Below are 22,832 nucleotides of genomic sequence, written 5' to 3' on the forward strand. Positions count from 1 at the left end.
CAATAACATCAGTAGTCAACCTCAAAGCGCTGTCTGTGTTGGGCTTTTAAAATGCAGCATGGACGCCTAGTCTTAAGTCTTCCTCACACATACATGCACGTACTGCTTTGCTCTGCCATCCCTTGCTCTCTCTTCTAATCTTTTCTCACTCGTTCAGGAGGATTTCTCTCAGTAAATAGCAGCCTCTCTATCTCTCCCTTTCTAACCCACACCCATTAAAAACTGGGAGCATAGTTGGGAATCAGAGGCAGAGAGGATTTGACACTGGAAAGGTCAGAGAAAGAGAGATGAAGAAGGTAGAAACCAACAACAGAGAGAAGAGAGCAGATGGAAGGGAATGAAAGAAAAACACAAAGGAAAAGATGAGAAAAAAAGAAACAAACAGGTGGGATGAGGATACAGAGAGATAAGTCAGAGGAAGAAGAAGAAAATGCAGAGGAATAGAAAGGCAGATTAGTTTGGGTGAATGCTGGGTGGTATGTAGGTCTGCTTTGAATTCAAGTTGTTTACGGGCACATACACACTCCTTTTACAGCCGCAATATGCTGAACATTGGGGAGAAAAGGAAAAGGGAAGATGGCAAACACTAGACTACTAAACACAAGGTATCGGAAAATTGATCAGAGAGTTTGAGAAAATACATTGTCATGTTCTACATTCTTTGTGAAATGTTTAAAAGTCAATACAGCTGCAGATATTTGGCACATTTCTGGCAACAATGTTTTGTGTGTGTGTGTGTGTGTGTGTGTGTGTGTGTGTGTGTGTGTGTGTGTGTGTGTGTGTGTGTGTGTGTGTGTGTGTGTGTGTGTGTGTGTGTGTGTGTGTGTGTGTGTGTGTGTGTGTGTGTGTGTGTGTGTGTTTGTGTGTGTGTGTGTGTGTGTGTGTGTGTGTGTGTGTGTGTGTGTGTGTGTGTGTGTGTGTGTGTGTGTGTGTGTGTGTGTGTGTGTGTGTGTGTGTGTGTGTGTGTGTGTGTGTGTGTGTGTGTGTGTGTGTGTGTGTGTGTACGTTTTCAGAAACTACCATTCAAAATTTTAAAGTGGACCTATCATGCTATATTTGAATAATATATTGTAGGGCCATACCTATATAAGGCATATTTATACGTTTTCTTTTTCAAAATAACAAACAGATCATGCATTTTAGCCATGCCTCATTTTGCTCTATTTTGCTCTCCTCCACCCCTGTCTTTGCATGCGCTGCAGCTGACCACGCCCCCCTGCAAAGGAGGGGCCGAGTTACGAGCGTCATGTTACCATGCTGTTACCATGCCACGGCAACCTCTCATTCCCCTGATAGGTGGAGAGTTGGCCATATACAGTAGGCGGAGCTCCTCCGTCCTGACGTCAGAGACATTTTCAAATCTGGATCAGTCTGTATCAGATCCGTTGCAGCCCTGTTTTTAGAGATTTGGGTATGGAGGAAAAGAGAGAGATGGTTGTGTTTTCTGACACTTGGTGAGTTCCCTGGAACACCGGGGACATGTATAAAAGACGTACAAAAGTGCATTTTGCATGATAGGTCCCCTTTAAGTCACCTGCTATTATTATATTTTTCTTCTTGGCTTCTCTAATGGCTTTTATAACATGGATACAACAATGTATTGTTCACATACAACCTTTCTCCTCAACACCCAAATTCACATTTGTTTTCCAGTCCATAAAAGTATAATGGTCCCTCTTATCATTTTTTAATCATGCAAGGCAAGGCAAGGCAAGGCAAGGCAAGGCAAGGCAAGTTTATTTATATAGCACCTTTCAACACAAGGTAATTCAAAGTGCTTTACAAAAATGGAAGACATTTTAAAAATGGCATTTAAAATCAGTCATTAAAAAGGAAAGATAATAAAATAAACATTAAAAGAAAAAATACATGGATAAAAGTTAAAAGTTACAGTGCAGTTTAAGATGTGAATAGTTCAATTAAAAGCAGCGGCAAAAAGAAAAGTCTTCAGCCTGGATTTAAAAGTAGTAAGAGTTGCAGCGGACCTGCAGGTTTCTGGGAGTTTGTTCCAGATATTCGGAGCATAATAACTGAATGCTGCTTTACCATGTTTAGTTCTGACTCTGGGGACAGAAAGCTGACCAGTCCCTGAAGACCTGAGAGTTCTGGATGGTTCATAATTTAGCAGTAGGTCAGACATGTATTTTGGGCCTAAACCATTCAAAGCTTTATAAACCAGCAACAATATTTTGAAATCTATTCTTTGACACACAGGAAGCCAGTGTAAAGACTTCAGAACAGGAGTGATGTGATCCACTTTCTTAGTGTTAGTGAGGACTCGAGCAGCGGCGTTCTGAATTAGCTGCAGCTTTCTAATAGATTTTTTAGTGAGGCCTGTAAAGACACCATTGCAGTAGTCGAGTCTACTGAAGATAAAAGCATGGACAAGTTTTTCCAAATCCTGCTGTGACATTAGTCCTTTAATCCTAGATATGTTCTTTAGGTGATAGTAGGCTGATTTAGTAACTGTTTTAATGTGACTGTTGAAACTCAGGTCAGAGTCCATGACTACACCTAGATTTCTGGCTTTATCTGTTGTTTTGAACATTGCAGACTGAAGCTCAGCGCTAACTTTTATACGTTCTGCCTTGGCTCCAAAAACCATTACCTCAGTTTTATCTTTGTTTAATTGGAGAAAGTTCTGACACATCCAGTCATTGATTTGTTCAATGCACTTACTCAGTGTTTGAATTGGAGCATAATCTCCTGGTGAAATTGTTACGTAAATTTGTGTGTCATCCGCATAGCTATGGTAACTTATTTTGTTGTTTTTCATTATCTGAGCCAGTGGTAGCATGTAGATGTTAAAGAGAAGAGGCCCCAAGATGGAGCCTTGAGGTACCCCACATGTCATATTTGTCAACTCAGATGTGTATTTACCTATAGAAACAAAGTTTTTTCTGTCCTTTAAGTAGGACTCAAACCAATTTAGAACTGTTGCCGAAAGTCCCACCCAGTTTTCTAGTCGGTCTAGTAATATGTTGTGGTCAACAGTGTCAAATGCAGCACTGAGATCTAATAATACTAACACTGAAGTTCTGCCACTGTCTGTGTTTAAGTGGATGTCATTGAAGACCTTTACAAGAGCAGTCTCAGTGCTGTGGTTTGGACGAAATCCTGACTGGAACACATCCAAACAGTTATTTAAATGCAAGAAGTTACTCAACTGTTGAAATACTACTTTTTCAATGATTTTACCTAGAAATGGCAGGTTTGATATTGGCCTGTAATTGTATTGTATGCAAGTAAACAACAATACATTTGGCAACTCATTTTTGTTAGAGCCCTCTTCAGCCCTCTGGTCAGATTGAATGTGTATAAACTATGATTTTTCAGTGCACATTATTTTCTGGGACTATTTCCAGTTTTGTTTCTCCAATAGTTCTGATCTTTGATTTTTATTGTGAAGTTTTAATAAATAGTTTTTTTCAAAATACACGCCTGTAAGTTCCAGCTTGTTTTAGGCATTATTGCGAACCTGAAACTGAAACAGGAACCGGTTCCAAATTAAATCTGCACACATTTTGAGGCTAAGCTGTCGATTTATATTAACAAGTAGCAGATTCTTCTTACTTTATTCAGCCGTTGCTCAGAGGTATCTTTGTCCCTTTCTGCCTTTTCAATCGTCACTTTTGCTGAACCACTGCACAAGTTATTTTTTCGCAAAACCTTTCATACAAATGACATATTTTTGTAAAGACCACTTTCTTATGCAAGAAAGCCCACTCAGAAATATAGAATACTCCTCTCAGACATCAATCTTTTGTGACACACTACTGACCAGTAGAGTACTTTCTATGACCCATCTACATCCTGAACAACAGTATTGTTCAGTATTGTTGTTTGGATTATTACACAGGAATTGAATCATGAGATAAAAAGTGCTTCAATGTGAAGTCAAATAATATTTTTCATTTATCATGTTTGTATTGAATCAGGGATCATATTGAGTTTGGCTCCACATTTACAGTAGTTGTCGGAGCTCACATTAGTAAATAATGCAATAACTTCAACTAAACGTATCAAAATAAAATGCCAACGAAGAGAAAGTAACATAGCAGCAGAGTAGCAGACTACACATGGAAAGCAAAAGTGTGTTTAGAGAAATGGAAAGACGCTGGATGTCTGCAAAACACAACGCCAGTTTGCTATGAATCTGTCAGGTGCTCCTGCCTGTCACCAGCTGCAGCTCTGTCAAATCTTTATTCCTTTATCTCTCTGATGCTCTCCCCATAGGACAACACACACGCACGCACGCACGCACGCACACACACACACACACACACCAACCTTGTTGTAAATAATACTGCCGTTTTTATCGCTTTCCAAAAGTGCAACTTCAGCCACTTTCTAGTGAGGTGCAGAGCTCTCAATCTCCGCCCGTCTTACAAGCACACACATGCACAGAGACAGACATACACACCACCGGAATCACACACACACACACACACACACACACACACCCACACCCACACCCACACCCACACCCACACCCACACCCACACACAAACACACACACACACCAGATATTGTGCAGGAGATTAGATCCATCATTACGGGGGTCTTTTCTCTGGCTATAGAAGATGGATAAACTCTTTGATTGTGTTTATCCATCCCATAATGGAATCAGACTCGGTCTCCAGGGCAACCTGTCCAACAGCCTCATGTGAAGCAGACAGTCTTCACTTGGAGCTTAAGGGGGTCTGGTTGGTCTGAACGCTCAGCAGTAGACTTCTTATGAAGTCGGCTTTGAAGGTCCCCAAGGTTTTGGCACTGTGTGGGGGAAATAGTGGATTCTGGGAATTGTTGCAGAGGCAGAAATTGTGCCGGGAAACAAAGGCAAACATTTATACGGACCTTAAATTCACACAAAACCACATACTCGGTTAGGTCTTTGCAGCTTGTCCAGATGACCAGGTCATAATCACACAGATGTTCACACATTCATGCCGTCCCTATCCATGAAGTCCCCCGCAGGGCCTGATTGGCTCTGATTGGCTGCTTTAGAAAGAGACTATATTGTATTCTCAGGAGATTTGTAGTATTGTGTGTGTTTTTCTGCGTTTTGTGTTACCAACAATAACTTCTAATCACATTTTCTGGGTGTACAATAATTTAATTAAGCCTAATATGGTTTTTCAGACCTGTTTCTATGAAAGGATGGAAGTGGGAGGACAGAATGCCCTCAATGCTTATTGAATAAATGCCAGAGGGAGCCGCTGCCAAGAAGAGAATTACTGATCCACAATGAAGAGATGTCTGCACCATTTGTTGCTTTCAGCCACGTCCCTCACTCTTCTGTTTGTGTTCTATTTAAGGATAGAAAGCTGCAGAAAAAACAGTTCTACTACCTTCTAAAAATTCAAATCCTGCAATATTAATAACAAAATAACCTTATTCTCTTGTGTTTTTTAAGTTTCTGTCCTTCTGAGAGTAATGTCAAGGTAAAGACAGGGTGCCGGCGATGGGCTATTTTCAGATATTCTCTGGTTCCTGTCCCACACACATGCTTCGGTTTCTCCTTTTGAATTCAGCCTCAGTCGTCCGTCTTTCCTCTTTCCATCCTTCTTTCCCTTGACAACATGAGCTGCCACTCTGTGTTACTGTCACATGAGCAAGCGCCGGCCCCCACATCACAGCAGCCTTTGATTGGCCAGGCCTTTCCAGGTCGGCGAGCCGCTGCCTGATAATAACCTTGTTTGATTGCTGGAGCAGAGATGTAATTGATTGATCTGCTCACCCTTTCTGGGGCTTCTGAAGTATGGATGTGCATGCATGTGTGTGTGTCTGTGTGTCTGTGTGTGTGTGTACTGGACAGTTGGGTTGGTTGATTGCAGAGGGGAGACTCCAGATAAGCACACGCGTACACACAAGCCTCGCCTCACACACACACACATTTCTGTTATTTTATAATACGCAGTGGGTACCGGAGGTGGGCAGATTAGAGAAAGTGTGGAGGGAGTTTGTTTTTTAAACTCTTCCCAGCACATCTGCCCTGTGTACCTCTCTAAACAAACCCCACCAACCAATCAACAAGCCATTAAACCTCATTAAAACACCCCAACTCCCTCTGAAAGGCTTGTTTGTGATCTCCTAATTGGTGGTTACTTAAGTTGGTCCATCTTTCGGGATAGTTAATTATTCTCAAAGATAGATGGTCTCAGCTCAATGCAGCATCTAATCCAATAGTTGCTAAACAGACTCCAGGCATTTCTAGGAGACAGTGTTTCAGACTAAATAATTGGGCTTGGAGAATATTAGTCCTTTTTGTGTGCATGTTTGGGGTAAAATCAAGGTTCTACAAGCTAACTAAGGCTACATTTGTGTTTGTCTGTCCCTCTAATGCAATTGCATGGGTTAATTTATGGTTAGTGCTTTCACATAATGGGCTTTTTTTACTTGTTTTGTACCCTGCTTGTGAATGGAAGCAAAATGAACAAGTTATCGGACAAAGAGTTTATTTGCTGGTCGTGTCTTCGATTTGTACATATTGGGTCATTTGTCCTTTCACTTTATTTGTCCTCCTTTAGTTTTAAATGATCTTCTTGTAATATAATACATGTATTTTCCCAGAACACTCTGGTGCTGTAGTGATGTCTTGAAGATAGGGGTTTTGAATTCTGGATATATTAGTAACCAAATATGTCTCCCCCGTGCCAAAAATGACTCCTAACAAACTTAAACCACCAGATCAAGAGGAAAGTAAAAACTCTGATAAGGAAACAACATTTTGAAGAGATGGATATTTCTCCGCCTTCGTCCTCCCTTTGCTATCAGTGATGGTTTGATCCTCAACCAGTCATGATGGAGTCATGGTGCGCCCATTGCATGTGCAACCAGTGGAAAAGTCAAACTGGCAGTCTGACAGAGTCCGTATATCTCCTCTCCTCTGTCTCCTCTCCTCTCCTCTTGCATTATTTAGAGGTAAAGGTGATGGATGTAAATATACAGTATATCTGCGGGATAATTGTCCTTTTCCCTCCAAGCCTGGTTTCCTCAGAAGAAGGAAAATCGATGTAGACGTCGATCACTTCACTTGAAAATTCTTCCGAACCAGCAGGAATACACGTGTTACTTCCCCATTGCTCCATCTGCTCTCCTGTTTTCAGTGGAGTAAGTGAAGCGAGGGAAGTGGAGGGTTAGAAACACTTTTGCAATAAAGTGTAACAACACTGAACTACCGAGCGTTCCTCCAGGGTAGATGAGTGCAGCACGTTCACCAAAGCCCCCCTGTGCCAGTGAGTGGTCTTTTCACTCAAACTGTTTGGCTAAATTCATTACATCCACCCAAAATAGAGCTCACTCCCACAACAATGGCGCATAGAAGGGGATTTCAACCAGAATAGGACATAACATGCGGCATCAGGGGAATTAACAACAGAAAGGAGGTGGGTAGAAAGAGGAAAAGGCGAAAATCCATTTTGTTTGATGTTACTGTCTCACCCTGGCAGCAAATGCTGGAGGAAAAACCCTGTGAAATGACATTAGGGGCGTCTTGTAATGTGATTTCAGCTATGTGTGAATATGAGATTTCTAATGGATTTGAGCACATTAGAGCAGTCTTTATCTGTAGTATTTATTCCCTCCTGGTTTCAAATGCAATTTGCTAAGTACGACGTTTCACTCAGCTCTAGCTTACTAGCTTTCTGGCTGGAAGGGATGTGGGGGAGGATTTTGTTATTTCTCTTTTTGTGGAGAGGCACTACATAACGATATCTTGATAAATATTCGAGGCACAGCATTTGTGACAAATTGATGTATTATAGGAGAGAGAGATGAGCGAGGGTATGCAGAGAAGAATAGTTTCAGTAAGAGTGTGCGCATCTGTATTTGAGTTTATTCTTCTATTGATATGCTAGACATTTACCACGCATTTATTCATGTGGTTTTTTTGTACAGTAGTCTACACATTAAGCATTGAGGGTGCTGAGAAGTTTGACTTCATGTTTTGCCTTTGAAAGATTGCTTAACTTAAAGGGAAAGTTCACCCCAAAATCAAAAATACAGCTTTTCTCTTTACCTGTAGTGCTTATTAACAAATTCAGCTTTCTTTTGATTAGAGCTCAGGGTGCTTGGTGCACTCTTTAACATTTGTGTGCAATGAAAAGGCAGTACTTGGGATGAATGATCAGACCAGTTTGCAAGACTCCAGTGCTCTTACAGAGTGCCATTTTCATATCACTCCACCAGTATGTCACATTGGTTACATTCTAACAAAAAAAAAAAGGAGACAAAGACTTGTGTTTGTCTTCAATTTTCCTGACACCCTAATATCTGTGTCTGACTGATTGGGGTCACGGCATCCCTGATTAGCATGCACATTTACGTGTTCCTGTTAGCATTTCCGCAAATTGTCCCAAATCAGCCAATATGGTGCACTCCGAACTCTCTGCAGGCTTAATGAGCTAGATTAAGACGGAAGTGATTTAACCCCTGCATGCGACACACACACACACACACACACACACAGACACAGACACAGACACACACACACACACACACACACAGTCTAGATAGGCATATGTACTCATCACTACCAAACAAGCATTAGCACAGACACTCAGACACACACACTATAACCACCACACCTCCGCCCTGTATTTCAGAAGATAGGAGATGGAGCAAGGCCATTATGCAAATGTCAGGTGTCAAGTGTAAATGAGATTGGAGATATGGAAAACAGAAGTATTGAATATCACACCGGCTCCCTTGGCAACAGCGCCGAGGTAATGAGAGCATTCCAGGACGTTGGCTGGCAAAAGCCTTCGTTACACTGAGATATAGCAGAGTGCAAAAGATTAAGACAATAGTAAGAGGAAGTCCATTGGGTCTTGTTGATCTAAGAAAGACTAGATAACACTACCACCTGCATTATTAAGACCTGGAGTATGAATAAGTAAGATGGGGGAATTCATTACTTTCTCAGGAGGTTGTTGTTTTTGACTTGATTGTCTTAGAAAGTTACTATCTGTTGCTGAGTGCAGTGAATAGATGCAGCCAGGGAGAAAATAGTAACACTTCTAGATTCATTTTGAAACCTCATATTCTGGTTTAATTGGACGTTATTAATAATACCCGATATCTTGCACGTATGGAGAGCTTAATTTAATATTAATATATATTTTTTTAAATCTGCAGTCGTAACTCTAGCTCATCCTTTATAACAATTTGATGGCCCTCTTCAGTAACTCGGAGGACTTCACTTAGGGGTCATGAACCTCATGTTTAACATCCATTATCTGACTGACAAATATGATAAATGAATTGACAGTGTATATATAACTTAATTTGTTTTACTGTACCAAACAATAAAATGATGAATACCAATGTTAACTAATTTCTACTAATGCTATAATAAATTGTACTTTATAAGGACGTGTAATAGAATATCTTATAATAAGTAAAGATGATCAATTATCATTTTATTGTTGGCTCCACTTGCAGCCGTTATTTTGTTTCTATTATATAGACATAGGTACTCTTCTCGTTGCTCTTTACTCTTCTCGTTGTACTTGTATATCAACAATAAATGCTTCTAAGGACACCAGTGCGCAGGTTTCAGGAATATACCTAGTATTTCTCTGTGGCAGCCCCGAAGCTCTGGAACTCCCTCCCCCAAGACATCCGTGACTCGGAGTCCCTCACCCTGTTCCAGTCCCACCTCAAAACCCATCTCTTCAACTCTGTCTATCCATAAGCCCCCCCCCCCCCTCTCAATCAACTTCCTCTTGACTGCCTTTTCTGTTTATTTTATTTACTTATTGTTTGTTTTTGTTTGTTTTTGCCTGTCCTGGTTTGTCTACCCTCCCTCACACTGTAAAGCGTCTTTGAGTCAGAGAAAAGCGCTATCAAAATATTATTTTGTAGTTCTTAGGAAGTGTCACTGTCTGTCCATAAAAGGAACGCTTTCCTTCAGATTCCCTTGTTATACAGTCATGCGCACATTGTTATTGCAGGTCATCTAATCATCTGCCACAGAACTTTGGCCCAGCTGTTGTTGAGCACTCTCTCAATTTATTTCTCTCTTTTTATCTCTTTTTTTATCTCTCAGTCGCGCAATTCTGTCTATAGCTGTAGGCTGTGCACTGATTATTATGACTCCTAGTGCCTAATCCTCTTTTCTTGTCTCTGTCTCTCCTTATACCTCTGACTCATTTACTGCGGGCCCCGGTCTCCCTGTAAGAAAAACAGAAAGATAAATATTCCTGTAATTTTCGGACACCTTAGATTAAAAAGATGTTACTCTGAAGAAGTAATCATAAAAATGTCATTTACATGTTAAACGGAAATAAAGCCCTCCCCATTCACATTCTAGTATCCATTTTTAAAGCAACTGACACAGAAGAAAGTCCTGTGGTTTAAAGCTTCAGTATATATGAAACCAGGCTTTATTAAAAATAACATCTTTTTGTACCCGTCTGCATCTTTTGATATATTAGTATTCATCGTGTGGGCGAAGATACTGACAGCAACTAGCAATATGTTGTAGCCAGATAAAAGTTTCTCTTTCTCTCTCTATAAAGACTGTAGACTGCAGGCAACGCAATGAGTAACATGGGAACAGATCAAGATAAAGGCTAACATGTAGAATGACACTGACATGCTCTTTTGTAGAAACATGCGTGGGAAGTGAGCCTTAAACCATCCCTGGTGTCATATTACAACTACAGTGGATGCACGGATCCCTCTGTGGTGTGTGGAGAAGCAACACATGCTAATCAGAAATGGAGTTATTTCAATATTTTAAAGTGGCAGTATGAGTCAGTATTTGTGAGGGTAACACTTGGACATACTGCAGTGTAGATAAACATCCCCAACACTTTAAGTTTGACACAGAACAGATTGCACTGAAAAAACTGAACACGTTGACTTTAATTAACAGTATTATGTCAATATAAATGTTCACATAACTGCAATAGGTTAGTGGAAGGCAATAATATTAAGTTTAAATAAAAGAATAGATTCAACTTCATATTATTGCTTTCATCTAACCTAATACAGTTATGTGACATTTGTTGACATAATAAACTTAATTAATAATAATAATAATAACAGATTGCATTTATATAGCGCCTTTCAAGGGACCCAAGGCCGCTTAAAGTCAACGTCTTAATTTCAGTTTTATTAGTGTGTAGTACCTGCAGCATCAAAGACTCCGACAAACCAGGTTAATCACGTGAAGCATCACAATCTAATAATGCATGGACAGTGTTAGCACTATCAGATCCTGTAGATCCATTTCTTCTATCATAGCACTGATGTTCCCACAATGAAATATAGTCAAATCCAATCTCTGAAATTCATCTGTCCCCGGTATCCATAATTGTTTAATTATTGTTTGCTTTAATAAATAATAAAGACCATTATGTACTGACATTTCAATGCCCATTTACTGTATAACAATTATAGTTAATTGTTTTATCAATGAATTAAACCACCCACATTGTTCTGATATGAACCGCTAATCACTCAGTTGTTCTGAGAAATGAATCCATCCGGGAATTTGTTTGGATCTGACGGTCTCCTCCCCTCCTCCCCTGACCGTCCTTTGATCATCCTTATACCTGCAATATGTTATGGACAGATTCTCTATTTACCCATATGGCCATGTACATGAAAATGCATCGCCGCCACACACCTGTCACTGTTCAAAGTGAACCACACAAAGGTAAAGGTCAGATCCTGCTCAAGGTTGTCTCTCTCCCCTGAGAGCCTTTTTTTCAAGTACACAGAGACCGAGAAATGACACGACAACAAGCAGGCTTGGACAGGCTATGAAAGGATCAATGAATAATTTAACCCCTAACACCATATTTTCCCCGCCAGTAATGTATACAGAAAGGCCTGCATGTGATAGGTATGTCTGTCTGTGTGTGCGCGGTGTACTGTGCGTGTCCCCTTTCATTTTGTGTATGCCCCATATGCTGAGAGGTGGCTATTTCACCAGTGTAATGTGATGTGTGGGAGTATTATCAGAGCTGTTGGAGGTATCACAGACACACCGCCCTAGAGCTGACTTCCTGGAATTGCATTTTGTTGGCCGTCTCCAATATAAGACCTGTCACCTCGCTCCCTCCAGGCCATGCAAACGGTGATTGAGGCATTTCTGCAAGATGTCACTATCAAGGGTGTACGCTTGTGAGGTTTTTTGTGTTTCTGTCGGTGTGCTTGTGCTCGATGGGTAATAGGCATAGCTTTCATGGCGATGAGGAGTTTACACAATTTCAAGCACTTGACCCTCCCACTCTGTCTCTGTTTCTTAAATCCTCTTGTCAGTGCTTCCTTCCACCTTCACTTTGTCCCCACTCTTTCCATCCTTTTTAAAAAGTCTCCTCTCCACCCATCCTCACCTCCCATGGCCCTCTCCCTGTCAACACAGTCGTAGCTTGAGGAGCCCTTCAGTGTATCACAGACCTCTCACTACTAGTTCTCTTTTTTTGGCACTTTCTCTTTTTAAATTCAATCAAGCTTGAATGGAGCCCCCAGAACCATTTCAATTTACTACCCGGACGCCACAGGATGGAAAGTCCTACGCGAACATTAAAGGTCTAAATGGAATGGAAGGCTAAGAAAGAGAGAGAAGGAGAAGAGGGATGGAGGGAAAGGTATGGTAAGGAGGGGAGAGGTGTATTGAAACGGTGCCACGGAGAGATAACAGCAATAGAGTGGTAAACATCGAGTGAGGCAGGGGAAATGGGGGAAAAAGGGGAAGAGAAAAAGATGCGGAGTGGGGAGAGTCTGAAGTGTTACAGTGGATAGCAGACCAGAGATGACAGCAGGGGGGGGGAAAGGGGTGAAATGAAGGGTGAGAGATAGAAAGGAGGAGATAAGGGCAAACAGTAAGGAGAAGGGGTGATAAATATAAAGTGTTTTTTTAATCATAGGGGAATGTGATGTGAAACGGCTCACCTAGCAACCTGTTTGGAGCAATGCATCAATCTTTAGACGTCTATGATGCTATGCAGTGCGAGCATATGTGCCGGTATGTATAGCCTGGGAGGTATGAAGAAAATAGGGTACTTAACACACTCATACCAGAGTGCGAGTGGAAGATGAAGCTAGTTTTTGTAAGTGCAAAATTGTTTTTTATATAAGTCAGCAGAATGGTCTTTCCCCTGTGGCCATTGCATCTCTGAGAAAATATGGAAACCATTGCCATTTCCTCTTAACAATCCTTTTGACCTCGCCTTGCCGGCTTTCTTCAGGGCAACTTTCCATTCACTCCCCCCTTTGGGCCAAAATAAACTCCTCATGTCCATCTTCGCTGCCAGCACTTTGTGTGTTGGGTGCAGGTTAAGTGTTTTTCTCGATATTTTTCAGGCGTTATTGAAAAGTGCCTTCGCACTCAACTCTCCCAGGGATAGTTGCCATTTGAGTCTTGCTGAGTCATTCACTAACCATGACTGTCCTTCAGTAGCTCAACAAGACTCTCTCATCACCATCAAGTCTGATTAGAAAATAGCATTATGTGTGTGGGCTTGTCGGTGTTTACGAAGATTAGAAAAAATGGACCAGTCACTCATTTAATCATGTTGACTCCCTTGCTTTATCGGTTCTCATCCTACTTTTCTAATTTAATACTTCAAAAAGTAGTTTGATGACTTTCAAAAGGCAGATAATACAAACCAGGGCAGCACTGAAACCTTTTCTAAGAGCTTTGCACTGGCAACAGTTTTTTTTCTTGTTTCCTTTCTCCTTGGCTCTGAGTTAAGGCAGCTAAATCATAGTGTAGAGACCTCCTTTAATTAGGTCCAAAGCCTCCGTCTTCTTCTTTATCCTTTGACCTGAAGTCTTTCAGCTTTTGCTGAAACTGAGAAACGTCTGCCAGTGAGAAATGCCACGTTAACACCTTAGCTATAAACTGTAAGTTTCTCACAGAGGGTCACCTTGATACACTTCTCTATGCCCAGACTTAGAGAGAAGATATACACTAAGGTTTTTCAGGGAGTTTTCAGACTGTGTGTTCATTATAGTGCCAAAACCAGAGTCCAATCTTTACACCATCTGAATCATGGGCATTGGTTATGGTTTCCAAAGACAAACCTCTCATTAAAGCAACACATCTGCCAAAGCAAAGGCACCCTAATTCTGTGTGGATAAGAATAATAGCTTTTTATTTTAAGTGTTGGTTCTTTTATTCTACTCTATCAGCTGTGTGTTTATTTCCTGGCTTACTTTAATAAAGCAGTCACCTTCCCCCTGTTTCTGTAAATGTCACTTGTGGGAGGCCACTTAATGCCCTGCTTATTAATAAGACTTATTTTGTAAGGAGGAGATGAACACTTAAATACTTAAGCATCGAGCCGACCACAATCAGACCAGACACAGTCCTTTCTGCACCTGCCTATCTGACTAGAGGATAGTGTGTGTGTTTGTGTGTCTGAACCACGCAGTTGGTGACAGTCATTAAGGACGTGAGCGTTTTAAGGGGGCACACACACACATACACACCATACAGTGCTGTCACCTGCCTCTCTGTATTGTTTGACATTGTACAATGTGCACAAAAGCAGTAATTCAGTCCCGGTAGCCTCCCATTGTGACATTGAGGCATCCTTGCAACTCGGTGGTCTTAATGGCTCAACGTAGCATGTTAGAGTCAAAACTCCCACAGCCCCTTTCCATTATCAGGATCGTAAAATAAGAAAGAAAAGGAAATTCTAACAGTTAGCTGCCATTATAAATGAATGTGCCTCTGGGGAGTTTCACACAAACTTTATTTTTTAATGACAATAACAAGCCTATACAACGGCTTGATGGTGATGTTGTAACATGTTTTATACTTTTGTACTATTAGTGAACAACAGCAGTTTGATCAAAAACTCTAAATTTAACATCATCAAACGTGTGACGAATTAGCACTATATTATAATCAGCATGTAATCATTTACATTTTGTTATGCTGTTATTCTTTTGTATCATAATGACTGATCTTTTCCACCCATAATAGACTCATTAGTAAAGTTGTGAGTCCGTCTTTACTCCTCAAATCTTAGTATTTACCATTCAGCCGACAGCGGAGACAGCCTATTATATAAAATTCACAGTCCAGTGACAAACCTTCAGAAATAAAAAGATCTGGTTCACTGAAACTTTGAAGGCTGTTGTGAATGAGAATGAACCAGCAGTGGACAGGTTTGCACCCCCGCTGCTATGATTTATCTGCCTTAGGCAACGCGCCAGGGAAGGTTTGTGTCTTTGAAAGCAAGTTTTAGTGGAGTGGGAGATTTGTGCAGTGCTGGATTATCTTTCAATGCGCACTACTGTGAATCTAATAATTAAAACATGTGCAGGCGATGATTTAGGAGTACACCATCATTTACCTGCATGCTATTTCCCTGAGCCAGATAAGTAAACTGAAATTCACTCTAATAATAATACAAAGCTTTAGCATTGCAAAGCCAACCCCATGAAGTTGCTCCGTACTTCAAAGTCTGTTACTTCTTAAGTTGACTAAATGTTTCTAAATCGCTAAAAATCTATTATGGAATTCCAAGAATAACAGGCCAAAGAAGTGATGGCTAGGGGCTTTATTATGTGGCAGTTAAGGATCAAATAATAGCGGTACCATCTGTCTTTGCACATCTGTACCGTATTAACTGAATATACCTTGCCTTTATTACTCTTAGAGAGAAGACTAATGAGAGAGATAGGCTTGGGTAGAATAAGAAAGAGATGGAGGGTGGAGAGCACGCTGTAGGAAGATGGAGGAGTAGGCCACTAGCGGCGGTGAGGTGGTGATTTGTCTTTGAGGCTCTGTGCTGTTGGTGTCGGCAGCGTCAGCTAAACAAGGCCATCTCATTTCCTGTTGTCTGCAGGAAGCAGCTGTCTGCTGCCGTACTGCTGCTGCTGCTACTCAGAGCCCCTGGTCATCAATCTCCCCCGTTTTAATTGGTCTGCACCACACTGGGACGGGCCAGCACACACACACACACACACACACACACACACACACACACACACACACACACACACACACACACACACACACACACACACACACACACACACACACACACACACACACACACAGGTTCAGAGACATAAATGTGCATGCAAGCAATACATGTGAGGATGCCCACACAGAATTAACATACAGTATGTTGCAAATATACTCCTGCTTACCTCTATGCCACTAATGAACACACACACACAGATTAGATGCAGACTGCTTGTTAGGTTACTAGAGGGCTACAGCCTCCTTGATATCAGCATCCAGACCAAATGCTCTCCATTACTGTCTTAGTTAGGTATAGTGAAAAAGGTGGTTGTACTGTATGAGAAAAAGAAGGGACTCATGTACATGTTAATACTTCTGGTTCTTTAATGAGATAATCTACCAACAAAATAATGTACATATTGTTTCTGTTGTATTACATCAAAATGCCCATCTTCTCTATCTAAAAAAGTTATACTAAGTTATATCAGAACAGAGTAGACACAAACTGTTCGCTTTGATGTTGACATTCCCTTGACTGCTGTATAGACATGTTGTACTAAAACTCTCCAACAACACAATGGGTGATTTAACTTGAATATGGGATTATCAGATTTACAGTTTTAAGCTTTACATCCATATACAACTTGGATTGTAACTTGGTAGTAATAGGCTCTTTCCTTTCCAGACATGTTGACTTCGACACAGGAGCATAAGCATGTTTGACAAAATGAGGGATGGTAAGCCATGACATTTATTGTGACAGTGAGCCTGCTCAAAAATATGCTGGACCATGAAAGAGAATCAGCTTCCGTTCAGTTTGCACCGGTTATCGGTTTCTGGTAACAATGGTGGCTCAGTATGTGTAGAGACTTGGCTTGGGAACTCGAAGGTCACCGGTTCAAGTCCCTGAGGTGCCACTGAGCAAGGCACCGTCCCCTACACTGCTCCCCGGGCACCATAAATAATGGCTGCCGTCCTTATACCAATACTCCTAATAAATACAGAATCCGTATGGCGGCAGTAGCTCAATGAGGCCGCAGGAGCTCAGTCTGTAGGGACATTTTTCTTATTTGCTCCAAGAATTAGTTCACCAATTATTTTAGAAATAGTTTTCTTATATTTCATTTTCAAAACAGTCTGTACATGTATGTCTTCCACTGTCGACTATGTAGGGTAACAGGAGGATAGACCTGTGCTTTATATCCCATTATTAGCCCCACTCTCCCTAGGAAAGGTCCTGATTATGAAGCCCATTTATACCTGCTGCCGTAAGCATACACACACACACACACGCACGCACGCACGCACGCACGCACACACACACACACACACACACATCATTTACATAATGCAGCTTTATACCTTCCCATGGCTCTCCTCTCTTTCTCTCTTTTGTTCTCTTAAACAAACTCGCGATTATGCCCCCCCCCCCAACTCCTGCGCACACATAAACACTCTCTCACACACATGTGCAAACACACCGAAAGCCTTCAGCGTATGTGAGGCAGAATCAGAGGCGAGAGCGGGATGTGAACAGCAGGGAGTCTGGCAGAGGCGTGGGCGGTGTGTGGGAAGCCCATATGCATTTGACCAGGCACTGATGAAAACACATGCTGGTACACTTAATCACAGTATTTTCACATTTAAAAAACAATGTAGTCGCCTATCTCTTTTTACCTGTTGTTCTTTTTCTTTCTCACTCACACACCCATACAGCAAATCCTGTACAGGCTTCAGATAGGGCACACCAACTGGAATCTTAATTCTTCCTCAAAACCATTTGTGATAAAAAAAAAAGAAAAAAGACTTCAGTCAACTGGTCATGCAGCCTGAGAAAGCTGACACACTGCCATCCAGTGGTGGTGATGGTTTATGTCAGAGAGCTTGCAATATTTAACTTAAAACATATATAAATATTTTCATAAGCAATACATCTCCAGGATTAAAATATGATCTGGGTAAATCCTGCATCCAAACAAATGATTGGTTTTTCCTCATCAATCGATCTTTTCTTCTTCTTTCGTGTGGTGCAATAACTGTTTGTTTTTGAATAAGTCTTAATATTAATTTATTGGAGACCACTGTACAAATAATTACTGGTGTGTATTGGAGTGTGTAATATTCTAGGAGAATCAATATTGAATTTGCAGTTGGGTAACAATTAAATTATTGTCTGATCCGTCCGAATGAAAGCTAATGTTGGTTGTGCTGTAAAACCCATTAAGTGTCCCCATCCATTAAAATCCTTTTATGTCTTTGAAATCTTCCTGAAGTGTCGGGGTAGTGCCGCGGGTAAGAAGAATTGCATGTAGATAAGTGCTTTCAAGTGTCACTGCATGTGGCGTATTGATGTATTGACGTGCGGCTGTACATTTTTATGTCAGTCCATGAGTGTCTGTGTGTGTAAGCGTGACAAAGACGGACTGATTTAGTATGTGCCGCGGACACAGGTACGCACACGCATGCCTGTGCTCACTCTTCCTCCTGCTCTCTCCGTTGGCAGGGGTTTAGTGTGTCCTGTCCTTGGTGTGTGACAGGTCTTTACAGAACAAGCCTTTCTCTGTGGGCAGAGAAATCAGAATTCACCATAGCTGATAGCTCCGTGCCTGGGGGGAATTCTAGGAGATTTCAAAATGCTGAGTCTCTAATCGATCGTAGCACACTCTTATTCCGCTGTCTTTCTTAAATCTTTGTCTTTATCCCATTTCTCTTTCAGCATCATTACACCGCTGCTGCAGATAGAGATGGATGATAGGATTCCAACCCTTTCCATTTAAAGAAGCATTTGTTACCTCAGGTTTAGTTTCCAGTGGAGAACGAATTCAGAGCTGCTGCTATAAAACATCTTTGTCCCTGTCTGTTCTCATTTGTTTTGGGTATCGTAAAACAAATCTTTGCTATCTCTGAATAATCAGGGAGCCGTGGGTTCACTCATTAGCCAAATCCCTGTTAGAATAAATACATTATGCCATTCAGGAATGTTATATCTTCACATACATACATGTGGAATCTACAATTACCCAGCTTTAGACCCTAGGCTCTGACATCTGTTTCGTAATGACAGATAATTACATGCTGTCAAGTGCAATCATTGACAGTTGCTGTTAAGGCACTGTGTGACTGGTGCTGGTGGTGCACCCTGAGGGGAGCAAAGGAAAACTCACTCTGAATTTGAATATACATTTAGTGGGTATATATTTTGCTAGTGTGTCTTTTTGAGTCTGTGTGATGAGTTCTTGGCACCTGTGAAACCCATAGAGAGGGGATGGACATGTAAAACACGGCTTAAAGCCAATCTGTTGTCTTCTAGATGGACAAATTGATTCATGGTCAAGAAATAAATATATATTGAGGTGAATTTCTCAAATCTAGCCACATGAAATCACTCCATGCTTGATTAACAATTTAAGGAATCTGTCATTTTGTGAGGATATTTTCAAGAAAAAAATATTCAAGCTGGTTACCAATGGTGGAACACCTAAAAGGATTTAAAGTGTGTTAACGCGGGATTATATTCATTAATGTGCCTATTATGTGATCAAAGAATGAATCATTTGGTCCATAAAAAGCAAGAAAACAGCTAAAAACTCCAATTACAAAAGCCTAAAGTGTTTGCTTTCATCAGACCAATTATTCAAACCCTACCAATACTTTTCTTTTTATCACAAAAGACAGAACAGGAAAAAAACAAATATTATCACCACACACTCAGGCTTGGGCTTATTGTGCTTGAAATTATCATATCCATTTCCCCTCAAGCAATGTACACCTACAATATACAATCTTGCTGCATGCCAGACTGTGTGTAAATGTGTGCCATTGTATATTCAGGCCAGTTGGAAATGGTGTGCGAGTCAGGATCGCTAAGCAGATTATTTAAGGTTATAAAGATTTCACACTGTGTAGTTGCTGCTGTGTCTCCGCAGTGCTTCCACCACGTCTCCTTTGCGACTTGGCCGACACCTCTGCTGCGTACTGCTGCCATATGGTTGACTGGTGTGTTTTGTTATCACCTGACAATGACACTGACATTGTTAATCGGGTTCAATTATACAAGCTGAAGCGGACACCATAACCACATTTGTGTGGTTGTGAAAGAGTTTAAAACATCTCTTTAATTTTTGACTGAAGGCCATGTGTGGACTTGACTACCATTAAATTGGCTTTAATGTAGAATTGTACGCCTGTGAAGTGAGTAAAGCCTTTACAAGCACACATATTTCACTGACAATAACAAACCTTGAGGGATGTTACCTGCCTGTATAAAAAAGTGTCTCTTTAAAGCATTTCTGGAATGTGCTTTTTGACCATTTTATGTTGAGAGACCTCAGGCTTGTTTTTACAAAAGTAACTTTTTCCATCACTAATCTAGAGGGAACTGCAGCCAGAACAGTATTTGTGCAGTAGCTCTTAAAAACTGGATATAAACATCAATTTAGACCAATGTAAAATCAATCATAGTTGAAGCCTACCAAGATCAAATGAGGCATTCCTGGTGAGTTCAAACTGTCTCACCATGTTTTTGCATTGGAGCTTTGAAGATTCTTTAAATGGCTTTGTTCAGCCTTTGGTGGTGTGGGGTTCATTTGGAGTCAAGTTGATAGCTTTTGAATGGGTCTATGAGTGTGTTTTAACTTGGTGTCATTTGTTATCACCGGCATCATCTTTACCAGAAGCTGTTAGTCTTTATGCAGTGTGTCACTATCAGCGAAGTAGACATTTGGGACATGTGGTTGTAATGATAATGAACTGGGAGAAATGGTCATTCAGGATCCATTTGGAAATCTTTTAGCGCTGCTGTGCTTTGCCCCGTGTTACTTACCCATTTGCATTTTAACTCTATATTTCGGTTTCTCTGAATCCTCTCACAAAACATTCAGTGTTAATGCCTGTTGTCTTGCTCACTAAACGTACTCTCCTAAAATGTAAATGTACTGGCGTGCGCTCTTTGGGTTTGCTTTTAGCCGTGTTACCTTGGCTAAACACCCATGGGCTCGGTATCCCTGTGAAGGGCCTGCGGCTCGGCTCCAGATGGCCGTCTGGATAGACAAAGGCGTTTTACTGCCTTGTCCCTGCTACATTACTCACACGGTATCACCCCTGCCTACAAAAATCCATCTGTGCTCAAACGCCAACTTAAAGATCCATCATCTTGACACTTGTATTGAAACAATGACAATAATGACAGCAAGAGATGGATCTCAGAACAACAGGATGCACGGTTAAACTGGCAGCGTTTGTCCAAAGATCCATTTTTTGGAAAGGAAGTTGTCAGGCGAAATTGTATTTATTTCTTTTGTGAAGGAGGAGCGTTTAAGTTTGCTACATAATTATATGGGCATGCTGTATATCTGGACCAAATTGTTTTTGCAAGCCTGACGGTTTTAATGAGGCCACAGAAGAGTTTCTTCTACTTAACTTTCTGTTGCGGTAGACTTTCTGTGGGAATCAATGAAGGATTTAGAATAGGTTCAAGTTTCTCGCTCACTCCGTCTCCCTCTTGCTCTCCCTGACACACAGAGAAGGACACACACACACACACACACACACACACACACACACACACACACACACACACTCCACACACAGTCCTGCCTCAGTTCTTGCTGACTAATTGGGTACAGATGCTGAGTAGTGTGATCTTGCAGCTTGTGCTCATTGTGCATTTGTCTGCATGTGTTTTTATGTGTTCAATGTATTCATGCATATGTGTGTACTAATCAATCATCCTCCTCCACTGACGTATAGTTTCTGCATAGACTGTGTCCCTGGTTGTCTGCAATGTCCCAGACTCATGGTTCTGACATCACATTAGCCCTCAACCAATGGAGTCTTTCTCCTGATTTTACAAATGGCTTTATTCAACTATATGGCCATCTAGAGTCATCTTTGTAGCTTTACTATTGTGTTGTGTTTCTGTCCCCAGTTTTTCAAGATTTTCTCAAGTAAACTGTTTTTCTTTTCTTTGTACGGTCTTCCTCTCTCTCTTCTATACGTTTAGGTCATATATATTACAGGTATTGTAGGTCAAATCATTCTTTTGTGAGGAGTTTGATTTATTTGTGCATTTATATGTACTGAGCGCTTGAAAAGGCACCCGCTCTTGCATGGTGTGCCCTGTGGTGAGTGTGAGGCGAGGCTAGTGACCAATGATTCTCTGACAAACGAGGTGTGTATGTGCCTCCACCATCCCATACATTACTGTCTGACCCTATCTGACCAACCAGACACAGACTTTCACTGCAAATTCAGAGAGCAGTTGACTGAATCTCTGATCGTTTTATATAATTAACGCAATAAATAGCTTTGGTACTTGTTATTTAACCATAGAGTTTACTTTTCACTATCCTTTAGAGAGAATCTGTATACTGTCACTACAGTTACACACACTCACATCTGAGTATAACTGAAGTCTTGCGCTAATGGCACCGAGAAAGTCCACTGGAGCACTTTTACGTTAACTAGCCTGCTCAAAGGCACCTTGAGAGTCGTAACAAGCTTTACAAAATGATTTCCTGCGGCAGATCTTACCCTTCCAGTTGCTGTTAGACCCGTTGATGCAAGGTTACCGTGTTGCTGTTCACACACCTGTGTCTCATTGCTCCTGTGATAACATTTAGGATGAGAATTAATATCTGCTCACAGGTGGTGTTATGATGTTGTTCTGTACTCAAGGCGTCCTAAATGTTTGCTTGTCTTCACTGTTCAGGTTCATTCAGGAGATAGAGATGAACATGGGGCCAGGCCAGGCCAAGCAGTGCCAGCTCCGAGCCTTCCTCACTTACTACATCAATGATCTCTTCCTCAACCAGGTTAGTGGAATGACAAATTGATGCCTTGTGTAGGCTGTCTGAAAGAGAGAACACAGGAGCTTTTCAAGAAAAAAAATGTC

General features: G+C 41.1%; 1 protein-coding gene across 1 annotated transcript in view; it reads left to right on the plus strand.

The window, feature by feature from the left end:
* Positions 1-22,832, plus strand: part of exoc4 (exocyst complex component 4) — a 112,034-nt gene that overhangs the window by 47,292 nt on the left and 41,910 nt on the right. Inside the window, exon 12 of the mRNA XM_034133411.1 lies at positions 22,650-22,752. Within this exon, the coding sequence (XP_033989302.1) occupies positions 22,650-22,752 (103 nt within the window). The remainder of the gene's footprint in view (positions 1-22,649; positions 22,753-22,832) is intronic.

The sequence above is a fragment of the Trematomus bernacchii genome, unplaced genomic scaffold, assembly GCF_902827165.1.
Source record: "Trematomus bernacchii unplaced genomic scaffold, fTreBer1.1, whole genome shotgun sequence".
Classification (NCBI taxonomy): domain Eukaryota; kingdom Metazoa; phylum Chordata; class Actinopteri; order Perciformes; family Nototheniidae; genus Trematomus; species Trematomus bernacchii.